The sequence below is a fragment of the Penicillium nucicola genome (assembly GCF_028828085.1).
Source record: "Penicillium nucicola strain IBT 29836 chromosome Unknown utg000008l, whole genome shotgun sequence".
Lineage (NCBI taxonomy): Eukaryota > Fungi > Ascomycota > Eurotiomycetes > Eurotiales > Aspergillaceae > Penicillium > Penicillium nucicola.
Window position 1 is genome coordinate 726203 of NW_026643132.1, and position 19987 is coordinate 746189.

At 49.2% G+C, this 19987-nt stretch overlaps 8 protein-coding genes across 8 annotated transcripts; 4 read left to right on the forward strand and 4 right to left on the reverse strand.

Moving 5' to 3' along the window:
* Window positions 1-3: 3 nt before the first annotated feature.
* N7511_007757 (isoflavone reductase family protein) lies at window positions 4-951 on the reverse strand (the record flags this gene model as incomplete). The annotated part of the gene is made up of 1 exon (XM_057130134.1): window positions 4-951. One exon carries the CDS (start codon window positions 949-951, stop codon window positions 4-6), a length of 948 nt encoding a protein of 315 aa, XP_056981917.1.
* A 266-nt stretch (window positions 952-1217) lies between these two features.
* N7511_007758 (uncharacterized protein) lies at window positions 1218-1682 on the reverse strand (the record flags this gene model as incomplete). Its single annotated transcript, XM_057130135.1, has 1 exon — window positions 1218-1682. One exon carries the CDS (start codon window positions 1680-1682, stop codon window positions 1218-1220), a length of 465 nt encoding a protein of 154 aa, XP_056981918.1.
* Window positions 1683-4670: 2988 nt separating this feature from the next.
* On the forward strand, window positions 4671-5311 carry N7511_007759 (ML domain-containing protein; the record flags this gene model as incomplete). Its single annotated transcript, XM_057130136.1, has 3 exons — window positions 4671-4882; window positions 4950-5166; window positions 5222-5311. The coding sequence occupies 3 exons, from the start codon at window positions 4671-4673 to the stop codon at window positions 5309-5311; spliced, it is 519 nt and encodes a 172-aa protein (XP_056981919.1).
* An 817-nt stretch (window positions 5312-6128) lies between these two features.
* Window positions 6129-6813, reverse strand: N7511_007760 (H(+)-transporting V1 sector ATPase subunit F; the record flags this gene model as incomplete). Its single annotated transcript, XM_057130137.1, has 5 exons — window positions 6129-6269; window positions 6358-6495; window positions 6584-6617; window positions 6689-6723; window positions 6787-6813. The coding sequence occupies 5 exons, from the start codon at window positions 6811-6813 to the stop codon at window positions 6129-6131; spliced, it is 375 nt and encodes a 124-aa protein (XP_056981920.1).
* Window positions 6814-7102: 289 nt separating this feature from the next.
* N7511_007761 (Nur1/Mug154 family protein) lies at window positions 7103-8553 on the forward strand (the record flags this gene model as incomplete). Its single annotated transcript, XM_057130138.1, has 2 exons — window positions 7103-7360; window positions 7432-8553. 2 exons carry the CDS (start codon window positions 7103-7105, stop codon window positions 8551-8553), a joined length of 1380 nt encoding a protein of 459 aa, XP_056981921.1.
* An 829-nt stretch (window positions 8554-9382) lies between these two features.
* On the forward strand, window positions 9383-12553 carry N7511_007762 (putative NTP binding protein; the record flags this gene model as incomplete). Its single annotated transcript, XM_057130139.1, has 1 exon — window positions 9383-12553. One exon carries the CDS (start codon window positions 9383-9385, stop codon window positions 12551-12553), a length of 3171 nt encoding a protein of 1056 aa, XP_056981922.1.
* A 1464-nt stretch (window positions 12554-14017) lies between these two features.
* N7511_007763 (methylenetetrahydrofolate reductase (NAD(P)H) MET13) lies at window positions 14018-15856 on the reverse strand (the record flags this gene model as incomplete). Its single annotated transcript, XM_057130140.1, has 1 exon — window positions 14018-15856. The coding sequence occupies one exon, from the start codon at window positions 15854-15856 to the stop codon at window positions 14018-14020; it is 1839 nt and encodes a 612-aa protein (XP_056981923.1).
* A 647-nt stretch (window positions 15857-16503) lies between these two features.
* N7511_007764 (orotate phosphoribosyltransferase) lies at window positions 16504-17235 on the forward strand (the record flags this gene model as incomplete). Its single annotated transcript, XM_057130141.1, has 1 exon — window positions 16504-17235. One exon carries the CDS (start codon window positions 16504-16506, stop codon window positions 17233-17235), a length of 732 nt encoding a protein of 243 aa, XP_056981924.1.
* Between the last annotated feature and the right edge of the window lie 2752 nt (window positions 17236-19987).

A 19987-nucleotide genomic window follows, 5' to 3' on the forward strand; every position in this document is an offset into this window, starting at 1 on the left:
TCCCTACTGTGGTGGCCACGGGAGATCCTTCCATGGCTGCCCCTTGGTTTCTTTGGCCAAGTCAGTTAGCTTTCGCCACTGCCACAGCTCTTGCTTCGGATTCACCAGCTCGTTGTCACAGCCTAGATGACCAACAGTGTGATTGATTTTTCCTTCCCCCATCAAAAACCGTAAATAATTCGCGGGATCCCAGGAAGTTGTACGAGTTGTCTCTGCCTTGTACTTTTGAAGAGGAGTTTCAGTCACTTCAATGCGCCCTGCACCTGCCGCTTCCATGATGCTCGCAATCTCGGAAAAAGAGTGAGTATCACCCCCAATATGAAGGGTCTTTGGGACACTTTCGGCAGGTAGGCTTGCCAGCGAAGCAACGGTCTTCCCGACATCCTCGAGGGATGTGAAGGAAATCCCAGTATCGGATGAGCCGACACTTTCATACTTTCCATTTACTGTATTAAATCCAAACCATGGCCCAATGCTGTCATCCAAGAAGAGGCCACAGAAGACCCGACAGACCCTTATCTTGGGAGAAAGTAATTGCTGGGTCAGGTGAAAGTGTTTCTTTTTCTGATCCCACTCCGAGTGCACGAAGTCATGAAGGTAGTGATCAACCCCGAACTCCGAGGGAAAGTAAAGCTGAACATCTGTCTGCGGTATGGCCTCGACAATCTTTTCCTTGAACGAGTGTCCTGAAGGCCCAACTGCATTGACGAGGACTTGGACGCCCTCGAGAGCCTCTGCCAGATTGTTCTCGTCGTACTTTCGAACTAAAAATCTGGCATCCAGGCCTGGAAAAGTCGGAGATGAGCCATTGCGCGACAAGAGGATGACCTCGGAGAATTGATCACGGAACAGTGTAGAAAGCAACGCCGTAGCAATATTTTTGCCAAGATGACCTGTGGCTCCGGCAATGGCGACAACTGGTCGCGACGCGGGAGATGGTATGGCTGACATTTTAGACTTAATGTAAGAGAATCAAATGGGCAGTGGATGGGGGATGGAGGAAGTTCCGGAATGGTGATCAGCACTCCGCATTGCCCGAGAAGGCTACGTCACCACCCTTCGCTATTGCACATACATACTGCGTCGTGTAGAACTTTGACCTACTGTACGAGAATATAAATACTCGACGAATTGGAATTCTTGAATTATCTCGGTGAAATAACTAGTAAACAACCAGCTCTTAATATTAACTCGAAGTGAACGTAACCTGAAACTCTCTATACGATTAACGCTGCACCAATGAGAGCGCAGACAACCGTGTACATGGCTAGGCCCCAGATACTAAAGTCGGCACTGACAGGCGAAATAAGTTTCTTTGCAGCTCCTGTGCTGGGTGAAGAAGTACTCTTTGCCGTAGTAGTTCCGGTAGCAGTTCCGGTAGTGGTTCCCGAGGCTGTAGTCTCGACCTTCTTCTTGTTATATGGAGCCGGGGTAATAACGGTGATATAGCTTGGGAAGATCGAGAACGTATACGGATCAGGAGCACTGGTAATGCTTCCGGCATCAGTGGTATCTGAGAGAGGTGCAGTTCCAGGAAAGCCGGAGGGAAGTTGGCCTGGGTTGTACCACGTAGATGCGCCGGTGTCCAATGTGAAAGATGAAACACATTGGCTAGGATCAGAAAGAATGGAGCACTGGTCAGAGGCTGACTCGTTGTAACCAAGCTGGAAGGTTTCCACCATTGTGTCGATAGCCACGGCGGAGAGATCATTGTTAGGACACCATTCGATGAATCTACGACCGAATTATTAAATCAATCGATATGTATAGATGCATGACTAGGTCATCATCACTTACTCAGACAAGAAGGATGAATCCCAGCAACACTGGCAGCTAGCTGTTTCGGAAACAGAACCATCCGAGACATAATTTTCGCAAGGCGCATTGAGGGCGTAGGTTTCGGTGAAGTTCCCCCAGATATGACCTAAATTGCATACTGTGTTTGACCCGGCTGTTAGTAGGTGGACTGATACTATATTGACCTGCAACTGGAGCTAAGAGTTCTCACCACATCCACCAGGCGCATTATCTGGTGCGGGATAGTAAGGAATCTGGGTTCCTTGGGTTCGATCTGCGCCATTGAGGTATTGTAGGGCTGTTTCTTGGTATGCGCATGAGTAAACCTACAGTCAGTTCATATTAGCGAGGGAATTTCAGGGATAAGGAGGGTATATCCAACCTCATTCCAGCAACTGGTCAACCAACAGCCAATATTCGCAGCCAATTGAGCATTTCCACAGGCCAAGACACATGTTGAGTATACATCCCCCTCGCAATTATTCTTAGCATCAGTCATGCATGTCGTAAGTGTGTTCACATTGTTTTCGTAACATTTGAGATAGCCACTTGGGTCGACACAGCCCTTGCCATCGGGATTCAGGTTTGATGCATCAGCGGAGACTAGGGACCAGAAGAGGGAATGTGCCACGAGAAATGATTTTATAGCAGCCATGATCTGATTTAGCTTTGAAGCTTTTGCAGAGAAGTCACTCAGTCTTCATCAAACTCTCAATGCGCGGCATTAAATACATAAGCATGACACGGAATCTATGTGGCGGCTTACTGCGAATGACTAGCACACCCGTGGCTGAAGGCTTGTTCATGGATACGAGAAAGCGATACAACAAGCATCCGGAAACGGTATTTTTTGCCGATTCTAGCTTCAAGAAGCGATCGATTCTGTTGATCTAACCCAATCGGACAGATAAGGAGTGCATCGGGGTATTCGGAAGATATCCAGGGACTGCCTCCACTTTGGGCATGCACAAGTTGCACCAATTCCCGCCGAGATCCCAGGGGGTGGCTGACTTCCCAGTGTTGGACCCTCTTTCACAGACCAATCGATCAAAACAGCCTAATAAGAGTTCATAGATATGGCTTAGTCCAGTTTCAATCAACCCTGGCGGGGAGGGAGTATTCAACAGATTATCGATATCGAGCTTTGAATAGTTGGTGAAACAGTATCATTCTTCAACAGAACTCAGACGTGGCTATATGTAGAGCCCAACCCCCCGATGCTTCAATTCTTCCTTAACGCTGAAGATTATAGCCCTCAAGTCGAACCGAGCGACCTGCATAGTGGTCGCGCCGGCCCACGCGATTCACACCCGTGTCAGCATTTTGCTCACACTCCTAACCCATCCCCGACGGTATGACGTTAGAGCTGCGCTCACGCTCAAGTCAGCCGGGTGATGCATAGCCAACTACTGGCCGCAGGTAAGACACTCGCCGGACTCGCCGGCAGGCTGTTAGCGCAGTGACCGGAAACCCCGGCGCGTCCAGTTCACGATTCACGTGAGATTAGTCTGTTGGACATATACCCCTGCAGCCAGGTTTTCCGGGCCCTTCAGCTGCAATCTTGAATGCCCCGGCTCCCATCCAAGGTTGGGCTGCCTTGATCCGCTTACAGCGGCTGAGCCTCAGTGCTTGTTTCCTTCCCCGCCACACCGCTGCTGATTGTTGCGGGGTTTTGTAGCCAGCATAATCTTCTGACAATGAGCGAAACATACTTGGTAATTCCTGCTATCTTTATTTGACTTACTAGTCGTGTCTGGCGGGGTGCGATAGTTATTTCCGCCATACAGGGCATCGCATTTGGCGGTTGAGAAGATGGTCACGATCTCGGTGATTACGACGTGTTTGGTAAGGATACTTCTTCTAAGGGAGATTTTTGATGATGATAACTATTATGAAGTTTCTGAGTATGATTAAGACATGGGGGAGGTGCTGGGATCAAGTGGCTCTGTCTCTGATTTTATCGGCTTGATAGTAGTGTTGCCAACAGTGGCATCCATGCTTAATTTGCGCCATGTCTTGGTTTTGAATACTTCACGGCCCGGTTCCATGTGGTAAAAAGTAAATCAGTCGCGAAGTTCACCTGTCATGTACAATTTATGCTGTCGCCTATTGAGTAAGATTATCTTCCCATGAAACTTCGGCATGAGATGCTTGCTATGGTCCATGATTGATCACTTTAATTGCGTAGTTGAATAATATGTTACGTCGTATAAAGCACTGGATCTCACGACCACCGGTAATTTATTGAATCTATGTGTCGAGAGGCTATAAGTTAGTACTAAATTACCTACCGTACTGCATTGCGAGAAGGCTGTCTTGCGATAATACACTTGGTTACTCGGAAAGAATATAACGTTCGCCAAGTGTCGTTGCTTTCTTGCTCTCAGTATTTTACCGACAGCGACTACCTTAATTGATATATCTTGTTCTAGATGGGTAGAAAAACGGGTGAGGAAGAAACCAAGGCTCAGTTGGGTGTTGATATGCCGGCGATCACACTGATAAGGATGGAGTAGTGGGTCAAACAGGCTCTCCACATGGGAATTCAACGCTCTTTGTCTGGAAGGCTGTATGCTTCAAAGTTCCAAACACGAGATATGAGCAGGGCGAGCCAAATCCAACCTTGGAATGATACTCAGCCGCCATGCAAGGTACGAGGAGTCGAACCAGGAGTGCGACTGAAACAGGCATAGATCTTCTCATGTCACGTGTGGAGGCGTCATCAAGTGACATCTCTTCTCCTCACCCCAACTTGCTGAACTCCAAGTTTCGTCTTTGAACTTGCACGGTGCTCTGTATGAGAATTTTCCATCGCATATTCTGCATTAACCTACCTACTACACCAGACTTCTTTTGACCGGGATACACTCGCCATGAAGTTCTTATCGGCCGGCCTCTTGGCCCTGACGGCTCCTCTTGCCAGTGCGGCCGCTTTCTCTCTCTTCGATCCCTCGCAAATCTCGCTGAAGACCGATGACCCCAAGTTCCCTGTTGAGGGAGATAACCCGCTGAACTACTGTGCCGACCCGGCTAACTACCGCCTCGAAATCAAGTCGGTGGACCTGACACCCAACCCGCCTCAAGCGTATGTTGCCCCTCAAGAACGCCCTTCTTCTGGAGAGATTTACTAACTGGTATATTGATCTTGATAGGGGCCAGAAGTTGACCATCTCCGCCGAAGGTACTTTGCTGGACCGGATTGAGAAGGGCGCTGTGGTGAACCTCGAAGTGAAGTGGGGTCTCATTACCTTGATCTCACAGACTGTCGACCTCTGCGATGAACTCAAAAATGTGGATCTGGCCTGTCCTCTGGAGAAGGGCAAGATGGTGCTGACCAAGGAGGTCGAGCTGCCCAAGCAGATTCCTCCTGTATGTTCTTCCTGATGACTATGTACAGAAGCGATGGCTAATCTTTTCTCTTCAGGGCTCATACTCAGTCCTCGCTGATGTGTACAACAAGGACTTGAAGCAGGTCACCTGCCTCACGGCCACCAACATCCAATTCCACTTATAGTCTTACCGGATGATGTTATCGAATTTTGACATCACCTTGCATCCACGCTCCCAGTGGCATCGGCTCGGCTTGTTTAACCCTCAATATCATTAGCCTTTGTTGTTTTGATTACTCAAACATACACGCCGCTCTGATCTACGCCCATTATCACGACCCTCCTGAGTTTCGCATTCATGTTTTGATTTTTTTTACACTGCCCTATTTGGATTTTTCTTCCATTGCTACGCTCCTTGCATCTACGTTGATATTTTTGTGATTGTTTTTGGAACATATACCAAGTCCTTCTGTAAACTCAGTAGCTAACCTCACCTAAGACCATAATACATATCCGTCTTACAATATTAGACATGAAGTCTTGCCATAGACAGTGTATTCTAACATCAATGTTCTTTGAGATGTTCTCCAACCGCACCATTGCATTAAGCTTGATAGCGTTGAAGTGTAATGTTAATTTGGAAATACGACTATCATGTATACCCGAAATATATCTCTACGCAATAGTGGTCAAAATCAAAACTCAACTATAGACTTTTTACTCTTAGTTCAAAATCCCGAACTAAGAGGAGAGCATTGATTAACAGTGATATCCAAGAAGGGTGTATGTGCATTCTCATTTCAGTTATGCTGGGTATCTTCCCTATCTATTATCTCCATGTTGTCTCCACACCCATCTCCAACCAGACAAAGCCGGCGCTACCAGCAAGAAATCAGAGTTGATGGGATCAAAAATGTGTTGCATATCCCCAAGATAGAATATCGTAAGAAGGAAACTCTTTTCGCAGCTAAATGACCAAGACGATAACGAACGTAAATATGTTCATTCTCCAAACAGACGGCGTACACGCTTGAGAACACTGTCCTTCTCAGGGTCGTATGGGTGATCTTTGCTGGGGATTTCAAGCACAGCTGGGAAAGGGTCGGTGAATGTGTCGACACTGTGGCGGATGCGCTCTGCGACCTGTTGTCGAGAGAGTTGTTAGACGATGTGTCTATTACAATGTGCCCGCACCACACTTGGCTTGTGCAAGACGCAAGACTGTACTTACGTGCTGGTTGATCAGTAGGACGGCGATGTCTTTCCGTTCCTGGGTGAAGTTCTGGAAGGCCCGTTCGATCTCCGAGGTCTCGGTCTTGGAGTCGACGACTAGGAAGTTTCTTTGGGAACCTGGGGCTTCGGTGACGTGCTATGAATGGATAAGTCCGTTAGCATCGAGCTTCTTCTGGGGATCGCGAAGTCATGGGGTAGAGGAGATGGTGCGGAGAGGGTCGTACCCCGATGCCGGCGAGTAAAAGACCGGTGACAGAGCTGTAGATGAGGCGTGGTTAGCCTGATTGAATCTCCTCCAGAGGAGGTATATCGTATCGGGGGTGATTTACTCCTCATCGCCAATAACGGCGAGGAATTGCCGGTCCTAGAACGGAGGCCAGTTAGCGACGTTATCGGATGGGCTGTTTCATCAAGCGTTGGTCTTTACCTTGTAGGTTGCGGCTGATGCCGCCATACTGAATCCGGGTGAATGTTTGAGCGAAGGATATTCGAGAGAAGGACTCTCAGATCGAGCTTGTGATTTGAAGTGGAAACAGCAAACTGGAGGTCTTGTCCAGCTGTCCGTTGATCGCCGTGGTTATCGCGGGCGGAAGCTGCCATTACATAAGCTGATGCAATTTTGTTTACTTCCGAACTACCTTCAACTGCTCCTTGTCGTTGATGCACTTGAGAAATTTCCCGACTTAGGGTGAAGCTGCGGAGGAACAGCTTCTCTCTTATACTACTTATTCTCCCCCGACAATATGCCGCGCCTCGTCCGACGTCGCCCGCTCTCCGAGCGCATTATCTCCTACCTTAATCCGTACGACTTCTTACTTTGGCTTTCCGAAGAGTTTGAGGGTGGCGACTGGGAGCAGCTGGAGAAGAAATGGGCGCTGCCTATTGGTATTGCGTTGAATCTGATTTTCCTTGTTGCGCGAGCGAACAGTCGGTCAAGTGGCAGCAAGGCGTTCGATGATGTCTTTGGCGACGATGACAGCACATCCTTGCGAGGTTGGCTTGTGAGTGAAGACATTTCTTACTGTTTGTGTATTTTTATTTGGACCTGAAGGCTGACTGTTGCATCATATAGGCCTCATTCGTCGTCCATTTCTTAGGCCTCGCCTCCGCAGCGAATGCTTTCTATACGTTCCACAAGAAGCGACACTATCGCCTGTTCGAGAATTCCATCGACACAACCCCGGCAACACCTTCAGCCCATCGTGTGCGCGTTGATTCAAGCCCCATGATGCCCTCTCCCCTGCGCTACATTGCCAAGGCCTTGTCAACAGAATCCGCTACCTCAAGAGCACACCCTGATGCCCAGCGTGATGTTTGGGAGCTTGCAATTTGGGACCCTTCGCCCCTTTGTCTCCGGCTATTCTACTTGTTCAGCCCTGGGCACGTTGTGGTTTACTGGCTCTTCCTGCCAACACAGCTCTCCGATCCCCGCCCAAGTGTGACGATTGTAACCGCAATGGTGCTGACAGCACTGTTGTCAGTTCAGATGTCCTTTATTTCTTCCGCCTACATACAACAGGCTAAGGATCAGAAGGTTGTTCACAAAGAAGTGTTCAAAGAATATGACACCAAATACGTCCAGCCTCGAACACACCCCTTGATGCGAGACGTGGGCACCCAATTCTCCGATCCGTATAGTCAGCATCCAAAGTCAGAAAACGATCTCAACAGGGTCGACACATATAGCCCAGCGATACTTATCAATCGTGGGTTCAAGACCAGCCCCAATCCAAATTACTTGAAGCACGTTGACCCCGAAGGGCACACACCTGTGCGCCAGCCAACTGCATCAACCCCTGGAGTTTCGTCTATATTCCAAGGTCGGCCAATGCAGACCCCGAATGTAAGCGGCGAAGGTTCGCCGCTAGTCAGAAACAACAACCGCACCAGCATGCGGCAACCCCAATTCCGATCAACAGCCACAACGTCCACGGGCGATGGTGGCAGCCTCGGCGTCTTTACTCACGCAAACTCCCCGTTGCGAAAATCAGCGACAACATCATCCTTTGACCGACGTGTGCAACAGAATGGTGACTTCATCTACAAGGAGCGAGGTACGACCCCGATGCAGCGGACCTCAAGCCCTTTGAAACGAAGTATTGTGCCTGGGTCCGCGAACGCACTTGGCTCAGGCTCGGCCAGCCTTCATAGATCAGATAGCTCCTACACGCGCCGAGAAACCGGACGATTTTAGCACGAATGAATGATCCTTTCCTGTTTCAGCACCCTGCCACGTCCCTATTCGGGCAATTTCCATGCATCGTACAGCATGCGTGACTTATCTGTCATGCGCATCGATGACAGGATGCATTCCTCGCACGTAGGACCGTTAGTCGACGTTTCGCTTAATGCAGCTTCACGTCTGATACCTACCCCAGGATCTTTTAGCACGTTGACCACGCTGGGGAATGCAAGCTGCCGATCGATGGCTGGCCATAACGATCGAGTTTCGTCGTCTTATGTATCAGTGATGATTGATTATAATTCGAGGCATTCGTCGTTGCATGCATAATTCTGCACCACCGCCCTGAACTGCGGACTTAGGGCTAAGGATCACCGATACCAAGGTTGCGCCTTCTCAACATTCAACCCTCGTAACTTCCAAGTGATGCAATTGCCAATTCGGAAATGTAGGATCGACGGGAAATTACCATTCCAGAAGGCGGCAGGATATTTCATAGGGCATTCTGGCCCGGGGGCTAGCATTCTTCATCGAAGACCCTGGCATTCCAGCCAACCAGAGCCTATTATTCTTACGCGTTGGGAGTGCGAATACCTTTGAAGATCGCTCAGCAGCCTGTCGGCTTCAATGACCCCGCCCTGCGTCTTTGTTGAATCTACCATATCTCTCGCCCTAAGCCGCCGACCTACCACCGCCCAAACTCGACCTCAACATTGACCTCGAACGCAGCACAACTAACTGCCAAGTCTTCAAACCTCGTTTCTCACGGCATGGGATAGAGACATTTTACAGTTTGACCTGAGAGTCGGGTCCCCAAAAGTACACCTATTATCCACTCAATATGGCCGAAGCCTGTGTCGAATTGCCAGATGACCACCTTGTGAACCTGTCACCACGACCAATACGCAGCAGTCCGTACAAAGCCTATAGAGCGGAATATAGGGGCTCTGCCACAGAGCTGGCTGCGACTCCTCCCCCTCGCTACGCCTATCAAGCCAAAACGCCGGAATACGACGACTTACGAAGCGCATCAGGGAAGATGTCTCAGGCTCCGAGAAGTACTAAACTTCCTGTATCCAAGGCAGTTGTCGAAAATCGCAAGAATGAGCTGAGAGAGACTCCGAGTCCTACTGGCATACCCAAACCGATCACTCCTAGTCAATCTGGACCATCTGGGGACCAGCCTCAATCATCGGGCAAAGATCGTGACCAATACTGGAGCAAGATAAGACAGAAGTTTGAAAAGGACTCTCCTCTGTCTACGCGAAGCGCTAAAAGCAAGGAGAACGGCAACGATGAATCTCCAAGCCCACGTGTATCCTACCACCGCACTCGACCTCTCGCTCTCAGTCGACAGGATCAGAGCAGCCCTCGCGGAATCACCCCACGAACAGGAATTCCCAGTCCCAGCACAGCTAAGAGTGCTCCTGCACAGCATGGTCAGAATGATACTCGAGGACCGTCAGATGCCAACAATACGTGGCGCAAGCAGGGTGACCAGTGGGTTAATATGGCGTCTATCGATAACACCATGCACAACTCCGACCAAGCGGACACGGCCACCGACTCGAGTCCACCTTCGCATCCATCTGTTTCTCCTGTGTCTGCTGAAGATAGTTCGATGACTGATTGGGAAGACCGATTCGTCGTCAATATGCCGACTGCAAAAGAACCTAACCCACCAACAATGACTTCTCAGCAGATTTCTGAGTACCAGAAAAGCATTGAGAGGGTACATCAAGATGGAGGGCAGATGACGGATCCAGATGCGCTACCCAGTCGGAATGCCTCCCCAGAAAGCAAGATCAGTCCTCAAAGCTACCGCGTCAGGAGCCCAATAGAATTTAAACCCTACCAAGGGGGCTATGATGGGGCGCACGAAGATCGACCAAAGCCAGAACCACAGCGATATGAACATCAGCAAGCGCCAAAGAACCAACAACAGACGAATTCGCAGCCGCAACCACAACCCATGTCAGCGTCGCAACGTCAGCCAGCAACGCACTACTACAGTCCAGATGAGATAGGTGGGAATCGTATCAGCACAATATGGGAAGAGTCGCCAACGAAGACCAAGGAGAAGCGACACCCTCATAATGCCGATGGATCTTTTTTAGGATGCAGGGAAATCTCGGGCGAGAAGAATCCAGACGAGAGACGCATGTTCGCTTCCAAAGACGACGCCAGCCTGCACCCGCGCCCACTGGCTCTAACGTCCAAGAACAAGCAGAAAGACACGAAGAGGGTGACTGCCCAGCATACTATGAAAACAGTGGAGGAGACCGTAGTCCTCAGAGAAGACCAGCCCCAAAGTTCTCAGAATTCGAGACATGTCCAATGCTTGAAGTCGTCAACAACTTGCCAAAGCCACAATTGCCTCCAGCACCCTATCTCCAGGACCGGATCTCAGGACTCGGGAAAAGAGAACAGCCTGTCTTACAACAACTCACAACCACAGCCCGCAAAGCTCGAGGACGGTCGCGGAGAAGACGATGTGTTCATTATCACACCCACTATCACACGCACCATGATTCCAACCCCCGACAAGAAACCATCTGCGCCAAAGCCACAAGGTTTGCGACGTCCTGGTGGCGCAAGTCACACAGTCACAGCCGAAGCCATCAAGGCCGTTCGCGCAAAGGCTCAAATGATATCTACTCCATCGGGTCTACGGCCCGGCGTACCAATTCCTCACGACGAACCGAAAGTACGCACCTTGGCAACTTCGCAAACCCTGCCAGAGGACAGCTTTCTTTCTACAAAAGACAAGGAATACTTACCTCGCGCACAAGAACGAACGACTGGCACGACATCCAATTCTATCCGTGGGTTCATCCGTACCGGAGGCTTGGCAAGATCTACGGGAATAGTACGATCACCTACAGATAGCCTTGCTTCGATACTCCGCAGCAGCACAGAGTCTCTGCGAAACCGTGCAGAATCCCTACGCAATGGTTCGAGCCGTAAGCAATCAGTGACTCCTGAACCCACCCTTCCGTCGAGGGACAACTCAGAATCGTCTCGGTCTGCTAGGTCTTTTCAGTCCGCCAAAGAAACCCATACTGCTTCGGGAAAAGTGACCCCGCCGCCACAAAAGTCGGCGGCGTTGGCTCCGCCAGAGAAAAAAATACCACCCACGAAACCTGCTGCTGCTGTTGCTGCCACCGCAGCGGTGAGCAAGCCCGCACCAAGAAAGCTGACTCTATCAGAGGAACCGCCTTCTGAGAAGTCTGAGAAGTCGGACAATCCTGCTCCCTCGGTCAAGAAGATATCGGCGTTAGCGAAGCCCTCCAAGCAAGATAAACCATCCCGGCCTGTCAAAGTAACCCCGTCAGAAAAGAAGCTATCGCCTCCGGCCACAAAAAAAGCCGATGCACCAAAGAAAGACCAGAAAAAGGCAGAGCAGAAAAAAGAAGAGCAGAAAAGGGAAGAGCGAGTCAAGCCCCAACCCCGGATCCGCACTTCAGGCAGTATCATGGAGATCGCTGAATTAGATGGACTTCAAGTTGCGAGCCCATCCCAGCCCTTTCAATCCAACATTACGAATGTCTATGCCGATCTGGGTGACATGCACAATCGAGACGAAGACGAGCCTTCCAATCAAGGATCAAACCCCCTGGCTCTCTCTTTGGTATTTGACATTGTCGTGGTCGCCGTCACCCAAGTGACTCGAACTTTCCGAATGGGCTCGGACAGCCCGTACTCCAAATTCGTCGTCGTCAACATCATGAACATGGCCCGTCACTGCTACCGCGTCTTCAAATGCATATATGCTGCTTTCTCCCGGTATCAGGCTACAGGAGCGTGGCCCAAAGCTCGCAACGATCAGGCTATCAGCCGATTCATGCTGGAGCTCCTTCAGGCCATTGTCTACCTCTTCATTCTGGGATTCGCGGCTATGGTCGTCGGCCGTGCTGCTAGCTATGTCGTTCTCGTGAGCAGTTGGATTGTCTGGTTTGCGAGACCGTTTGCCTGGGTCTTTCAGTGTGTTGGGCGTGCCCTGATAATGTAACACTAGCGTGTGTTCTCTTTCCCCCTTTCTCCCTTTCTTTTTTTCGGACCTGTCCCGTGCATCGTGTATGTAGTATTGTCCCCTTTTGGAAGATTAGCGTTGGAAGCGAGTGTTTTAGTTATTTTCCTTGTGTCTGTGTCTATGTCTAGGTTGAGAGAGAGGACTTTCATTCCTTCATCTTGTCGGCTGTATTGTTAGCCTAATATCAATATACAAAGATTATTATTTCCTATCCAAAACAAAGCTCTATCATATCCCATCTCAGGTAGACGTCCACTGCTTGAAGATACAAGGTTAATTACCTTTGAGGCTAGACTATCTGGCCATCTAGTCATGACAAGTGTGAATGAGAAATAGTCCGGAAAAATAAATGATTCGAACGTAAGCTAAAGTCAAGAACGAAAAGCTGAATAGCAATCCCATACAACTGAATGATCGCAGACCCAGACGCTCCTCCCATTGCTAGTCTGGCGTCTACCTCCCAGGTTGAAGAGGGAGATTGAACCAATTCAACCATTCTCTTGCACTTTGATAAGCCAGAGTTCGATTTTGTGTATGATGCTCCAAAACTATTACCCAACTGCGCTATGCTGGTGTTGAATGATCCCTGTATGCTAGCTCCGGTGACGACCTTGTAACTTCCAAGGGAACAAAAAAAAAAGAAATGCGAGGAAACAATTTGATGTAAATTTTTTAATTCTTTTTTCAAGAAAGAGGTGGCGGTGAAAGGAGGATTCTGTGGCGGGATGAAGGAAAAACCATGTTGGATTGGATAGTCCCTTTCAACCTGAAATGAGCCAGGCATCTGCTCATTCCAACAAACTTGGATAAGTTGCAACAGGAGATAAGATTTTGAATGAATCCAAAATCAAGAAACGGAAGAAGAGGAAAGAGGACCGGAATAAAATTGCAGGGCTGACGTTGCAGAGGACAGAGTCGACCATCGCCATTATAGCCACTGCGAGCTCTATGTATCAGAATTGTGTGTAGGAAAACAGGCAGAACGAGAAAAGAAGGTAGCCCAAAGGGCATAAATTATGTTGAATTTTGTGGTTTCGACCATTCTTTTTTCCCCTCCGTTCTTCTGGACTGGTAGACCAAACAGAAAAACAAGAATGTCCAGAAGAGCACCGGGCCCGGAGGGAAGTTGACCTGAAAAGAAGTAGTGAAACCGATCGACGAAGCGCCATTGTTAAAAGAGACGGGGTATCGGTACATTATGTTGAAATGAAAACGCTGTGGAAGAAATCGTTGAGAGGTCTTCAGTCGTGACGCCATAAGACATTGCAGGGGGAGCCCGAGATGTGTTGGAGTGAATGTTGTATCGGGTTGTGTAATCGTTGAGATGATGTTGAATTAGGTAAATGTTGAGATATTTTGGTGTGAGAATGATAGATGACTCGTTGAAAGAGTCGGAAGAAATTTTAATGGAAGGCCACCGGTTCCAAGTTGAGGGGAACGGCATTAGTTGGCGGCGACTCCATTGGGTTCCGCAGTACCATTGGTTTCAGGCTTTGCAGGAACCTCGACTGGCACATCGAGGTCCTTCACTTCAAGGTCTTTGAATAGTTCAAAGACAGCATTGGAGCGGTGGAAGTCGTTGTCAACGATGTTAACAAGGTACCAGTCTTCCATGACATTTTGAATCAGCTTGCGACTGGCGCTAGCTGCGTTATAACACTTGGACCAGTGTTCTCCCAGAAGGTACGCCTCGTCCTTCCAGGCCAAAAAACTGACAGTCTCGACAATGGTGGGTTGAATGATCTCTCGTCCCGCGAAAATACCCCACGTCAAAGCATTGGGACTGTCGCGTGTGTTTGTTCTGAGTTCACCGTTCTTGTTGGTGGCGTGGTAAGTCAAATCATCGTTCTGCTCGATACGAGTGATGAGCTCGTCGATCAAGTATGATGGAACCAGGAGCTCCAGGTAGGCTTTTTGGTATACGAAACCGTTCTTGGGACCCCAACCGTAGACAGAGTGAGAAGACTTGATACCGTTGACAGCAGGCTGAGAGTTGATTGTCAGGAATCCGCGCTGGTTCAGGTCAAGAAGGTTGTCCTGAATGTCGTTGGCCTCGGTAGTGATTGGTGAGTCACTCCATGGAAGTCTGTCAAGCTTGCCTTTCAAGAAGCTGACGAAAACATCGGACAAGTCCTTGATAGACTTCGGCTCACCCCATAACTTGATGTTTTGCTCGTTGGTTCCCTTGAGTCCCACACCGTATGCGTCCAGCTCACCAAATGCAGGCGAGCGAGAATCCGTCCAGCGACCGTTGGGGAACTCGTCCCAAGTCTGCGTGCGAGCAACGTACGATGAGTTCCGGTTGCGCCAGAAGACCGGACGCACATCTTCACCCCGACGGTTGAGGGCGAGGGAAGGCCGCCATGGCAGTGCGCGTTGGATGGGGGATTCGTCTGACGGGCAAAGACCGAGCTCATCCAGAACCGCTTTGGTAGCTTGAGCTAAGTTCATGGTGTAGAAGTGCAAGTGGTTGATACCGGCAGTCATCAACTTCCTGCACATCTCGGCGATGAGACTTTTTCCAATTTCTCGAACAGCGGAATCGTCGTTCTTGACAGGCTCGAGGGCTTCCATCCACGCTGGGGGGATGTGGATTTTCGTCCAGTTTGACCGACGGATGAAAGCGGCGTATGTCTGAATAGGCATGATACCGGGGATGATGGGAACATTGATGCCCTTGGCTCGGCACCTGTTCACCCAGTCGATGAAGTTCTCCACGTCGTAGAACATCTGGGTAACAACGAAGGTACTTCCTGCATCCACCTTTTCCTTCAAGTGATCAATCAATTGCTCGACATCAGCGTTGTCATCAGCTCCCTCGGGGTAGCCGCCGACACCAATGTCGAAGTGGTTGCCATATTTCTCCCGGATGTATTTGACCAAATCCTTAGCGTAGCGGAAGCCGTTATCGGCGGCCTCCCAGACTTCCTGGTCACGGGGTGGGTCTCCTCGAAGGGCCAGGATGTTGGTGCAGCCAGCCTTGTAAGCAGCCTGAAGAGCTTGATCGACCTTTTCAATCGGCATATCCGTGCAAGTCAAGTGCATGCATGTCTCCAATCCATAAACCGATTGTGCCACATTGACCATCTCGCAAGTCAAATCCGATAAGCGACCGCCGGCACCCCAGGTGATATCAATGAAGGAAGGACCTAAGCCGTGCATGCGGTCCATCCGATCGTAGAGGTTCTGTACACCCTGGGCGGTCTTGGGAGGGAAGAACTCGAAGGAAACGCCCGTTTTTCCTTCCGCCTCATTCTTAGCCAACTTCTCCCGGATATGCATGGTGTCGAGTTAACCTATTTCTATCAGCACATCCCCGTGAAAACATTGAAGAAAGTGTTCCCATGCCGTTAAGCTAAAGATGAGCCAACGTACCGAGGATTGGGATAATAGTTAGTGGAATTGTTTGTGAAGCCAGCACACACACACAGCTGCGTAGATGAGACGTCCGAGAGCTGGACTGGATCAGCGTGGAATTTAACACAGTCAAGTCGAGAAGCAAAGAAATAAAAGTGAGAAAACAAGAAAAAAGAAGGGGAAAAAAAGAAAAAACACGAGTCTCGAGAGAGTTCGAGGAGTGAAGGAGGAAGAAATCCGGTGAGCGGATCGACGGTTTGGCGGGGAAGGCCGGCCATCGGAGCACGTGTCCTGGCCCCTTGAAGAGACGACAGTCGAAAGAGGCACGAGAGAAGAGCAAAAAAGCCATTGGGGGCATGTTTACTTCTATCTACAGCTCTTCACGATCAACCATGAGCTCCCCAATCCCCAGACCCCCCAATTGATCAAACTACAGTATAGGGCGAGGAGACCCTCGCTGTCCACCGCCCCTCCTGCCCCTCTCTCGGGAAAATTTTCTGTTATCAGTCTCCGATTCGCCCTTTGAACCTTTGACAATTGCTTCACCTCCCCGGATTTCCGCAATACCCAAGATGTCGTCTGCTCCTACTGCCGATCAGGACTACAAGTCCACCCTTCTTCCCCTCCTCATCTCCAACAATGTCCTCTCTTTCGGCTCCTACACCTTGAAGTCTGGCCGCGAGTCGCCCTACTTCTTCACCTCCTCCCTCCTCCACACCGCACCTCTACTGCGCGCCTCTTCCGCTGCCTACGCTAGTGTGCTCTCCGCCGAGCCTTTCGTCACCACCGATGCTGATGGCAACACCAAGGCCGATTTTGACATTATCTTCGGCCCCGCATACAAGGGTATCCCCATCTGCGCTGCTGTCACCAACGAGCTCGCTGTGCGAGACTCTCTTGCTGGCAAGAACGCTTGGGACAATGTCAGTTACTCATTCAACCGCAAGGAGGCCAAGGCCCACGGTGAAGGTGGAAACATCGTCGGCGCCCCTCTGAAGGGCAAGCGTGTCGTGATCGTCGACGATGTCATCACTGCCGGCACTGCCTTGCGCGAGGCTGTCGGTATCATTGAGAAGGAAGGCGGTATCGTCGCCGGTGTGGTTGTTCTGCTGGACCGTGAGGAGCGTGTCAGCGATACTGAGACCAAGAGCGCCATCGGCGTTGCCCAGCGCGATCTTGGCGGCAAGATCCCCATCCGCTCGGTCCTTGGTCTGCACGACTTGATTGAGAAGCTCGGTGATAAGATCGGTGCTGGTGAGATCCAGCGCTTGAAGGACTACCGTGAGCGCTACGGTGCTCAATAGATATAAGCTTATGATCTCCGCCTAGGGCGGCATGATATATGAGCAAAGATAAGACAAAAGAATTCGGATACCAGGGTAGTTTGGAGTTGCTATGAACATAAATTTGATTGAACATCGCCCAGCGACTGGGGTGATGGCCACATTCCAAGCAAGAGCTCATCTTAGACCTATTTCTAAATCTTATTCCTCGGCTGATGGGGTCATCCAATCTCTTCGAGGCCTGAGGGACTTAAACTTCCTTCTAGATAATGGACATTTCTAAATCGAGATACGCAAGCGAGACATCTCGCACCATCTTGAATTGACCAACGAACTTGTGAAACCAACATTCAATTCGGCAAATCTCTCATCAAGTTCCTATCTGGATACACGGATCTTTCCAGTTGATACATTTTTCCTTGAAACTACGCAGCCAAAATCAGGGAGATTCTAGTATCGTGGCCCTCACCGTGTTCTCCAACTAATCTCAGGTGTTCAGATCTCGCCCCCCTGGCCAAGCTGCCGCGCTCGGAAGCCTGAATCCCTGTGCGCAAGACAATGTTTCACACGAACGCGAAGAGATCGATCATGCCAGATTGGGCATGATGATGAGCCAATGGTTGAAGGCTTCCCGTCGTGGGCCACGGAGCTATTGCGCGGCAGGCGACAGTAGCACAGCAGGTGCTACTTGCGCGATAGACTGTGTCTGACAGAGAGCACCGACGGCAGGACAGGCACCACTCGTAGTGGAAATGGGGCCATTTGGAAGTTTGGTAGAGATCAGTAGCTGCGCTCAGGCAATTTTTCTTCATTGATCAGACAATCACTTGATCAAGTACAGGGTGTTACATCGCTTCAGTGCTCCTAGTGGTACGTGCCATGGAGACTTGGTGCTAGAGGGTTGATATTCAGTGAAGGGCTGCGTTATAACGTGGTTTGGGGACTTACCGATCGCTAAGCCCAACATGCCGGATGTAGATTTAAGTCTCTTTCGAATTCGGCATTCTTTATCGTAGTGCTTCTAGGATCAACGCTGGAGATCTGATATCTGCATTGCCTAGACACTGGGTACTAATGCACGTCATGCTCCGGTGGTCTCCCAATGGGTGCTTCTGTTTCACGAAGTGCTTGAGAACAGGACTGGGGTCTTGGAAGCTAAGCTAACCGACACTTGATTACTAGATAAGTGGTGGTTACTTGAATATTTATTTAGCATATTTATATCAATGTACTGCTAGGAGTAAGGAGCCAAGTTCCTGATGGCAATAATACTATATTTCATAGGCACAAGATCAACCTATTATATGAGACTGTGAATAGACCATATGTCCCAAGTATTCAACGCGCTATGGCGATACGATCCTGCAGTACACGATTGCTTTTCAACTGCCACATCTTATGTATCCGAGCTGCGTGACATGCATATCATGTCCGCCAACCACACCCCTTAATGGCACCCACCCGAGCTTATGACTGACTAACCTATATGTAATATCTAGTATTAAAAAGATGTAGTCAGAAATTTGGGGAATATCCAGTGTTCATTTTGATGGGCGAAGTTCTATTGATCTTGAGATGCGATTTGGATGTCATAATTTATACCTACACCATTGGTCGATAATAACAAGTTGTGACTGTATACATATATTTAGAATCCTCGTGATAAAGTCTCATGGCATCGCATATCCGGGGTACAGATTATAATGAGTTGCCAGCTGGATCGAATCGAGCCCATTCTCAAACACAACTAAGGCTCGCCCCCAACGAAATTAACATAGATGTCGCTGTCTGGGCTACCTAAGTTAGCCTCACATGATGAAGCCCAATCAGATTGCTCCCTAATACTTCAGCTATATTGTCTTAGAGTTCTATTATCAGACCCAATCTCCTTTACATGCAAATGCATAGCAGGATACAACGAAGTCTCGGCCGTAGTACCTTACTGGTTTTTGAAACATAATGATGATCATGTATGTAATCCAGATGTTATTCTACTATAGATTACGAGCGTTTATTCTTCAACGGCCCACCCGCTGTCTATGATAGACCTCAGGTTACATTCGATAGATGCAGCTCGTGTGGTCACTGTTTCCTGTTTAGATTTCTCGCTGTACTAAAAAACAATACCTTGGTGATTCAATAAGTCATGAGACATTACAAGTGATCTTGATCGATGTCACAGTGACTCAGCTGTCTCGTTCAGGTTCAAATCTTGCGTGCAGCAAAAGCGAGTACCAAATGTCTGTTGATCCGGATAGTGGATAGTACGAAAAAGTTGTACCATGCATATTTACTCCATACATTCATCAGTTCCGGCGCAGACGCAGCCTGGACAGCAATTTGAGTCATCGGTACATGTCTCAAATAGGAAAAGGAATATGCTATCTTGACATGCATCAACCACCCAGGTAAAGGTGCTCCATTATGTGAAAGACAAGGGTTTAAAGTTACTTCGCGTTTGACGACATCCTGTTGCAACGTTATCTTCTAGCATGCATCTAGGATTCAGAGGCCACTGGATCCAGATTGAGTAGAGGAATTTCGAAGATGAATGATAGATTTATCAGTGATGTGACTGCCGAATTTCGTCAATATGAAGAGCTCTTCGCCTCCATTTACAGCTGATGTTTCAATCGGACTGATATAAGATTAGCGATGCATGCGTTATGCCTCGGAAATATCACCTACCATTGCTCTGGACACCACCCATGTTATAGTATTACGGTTTATTGTGAGACCTGCAATGCATAAATTGCTCAATTAGCATTGTTGA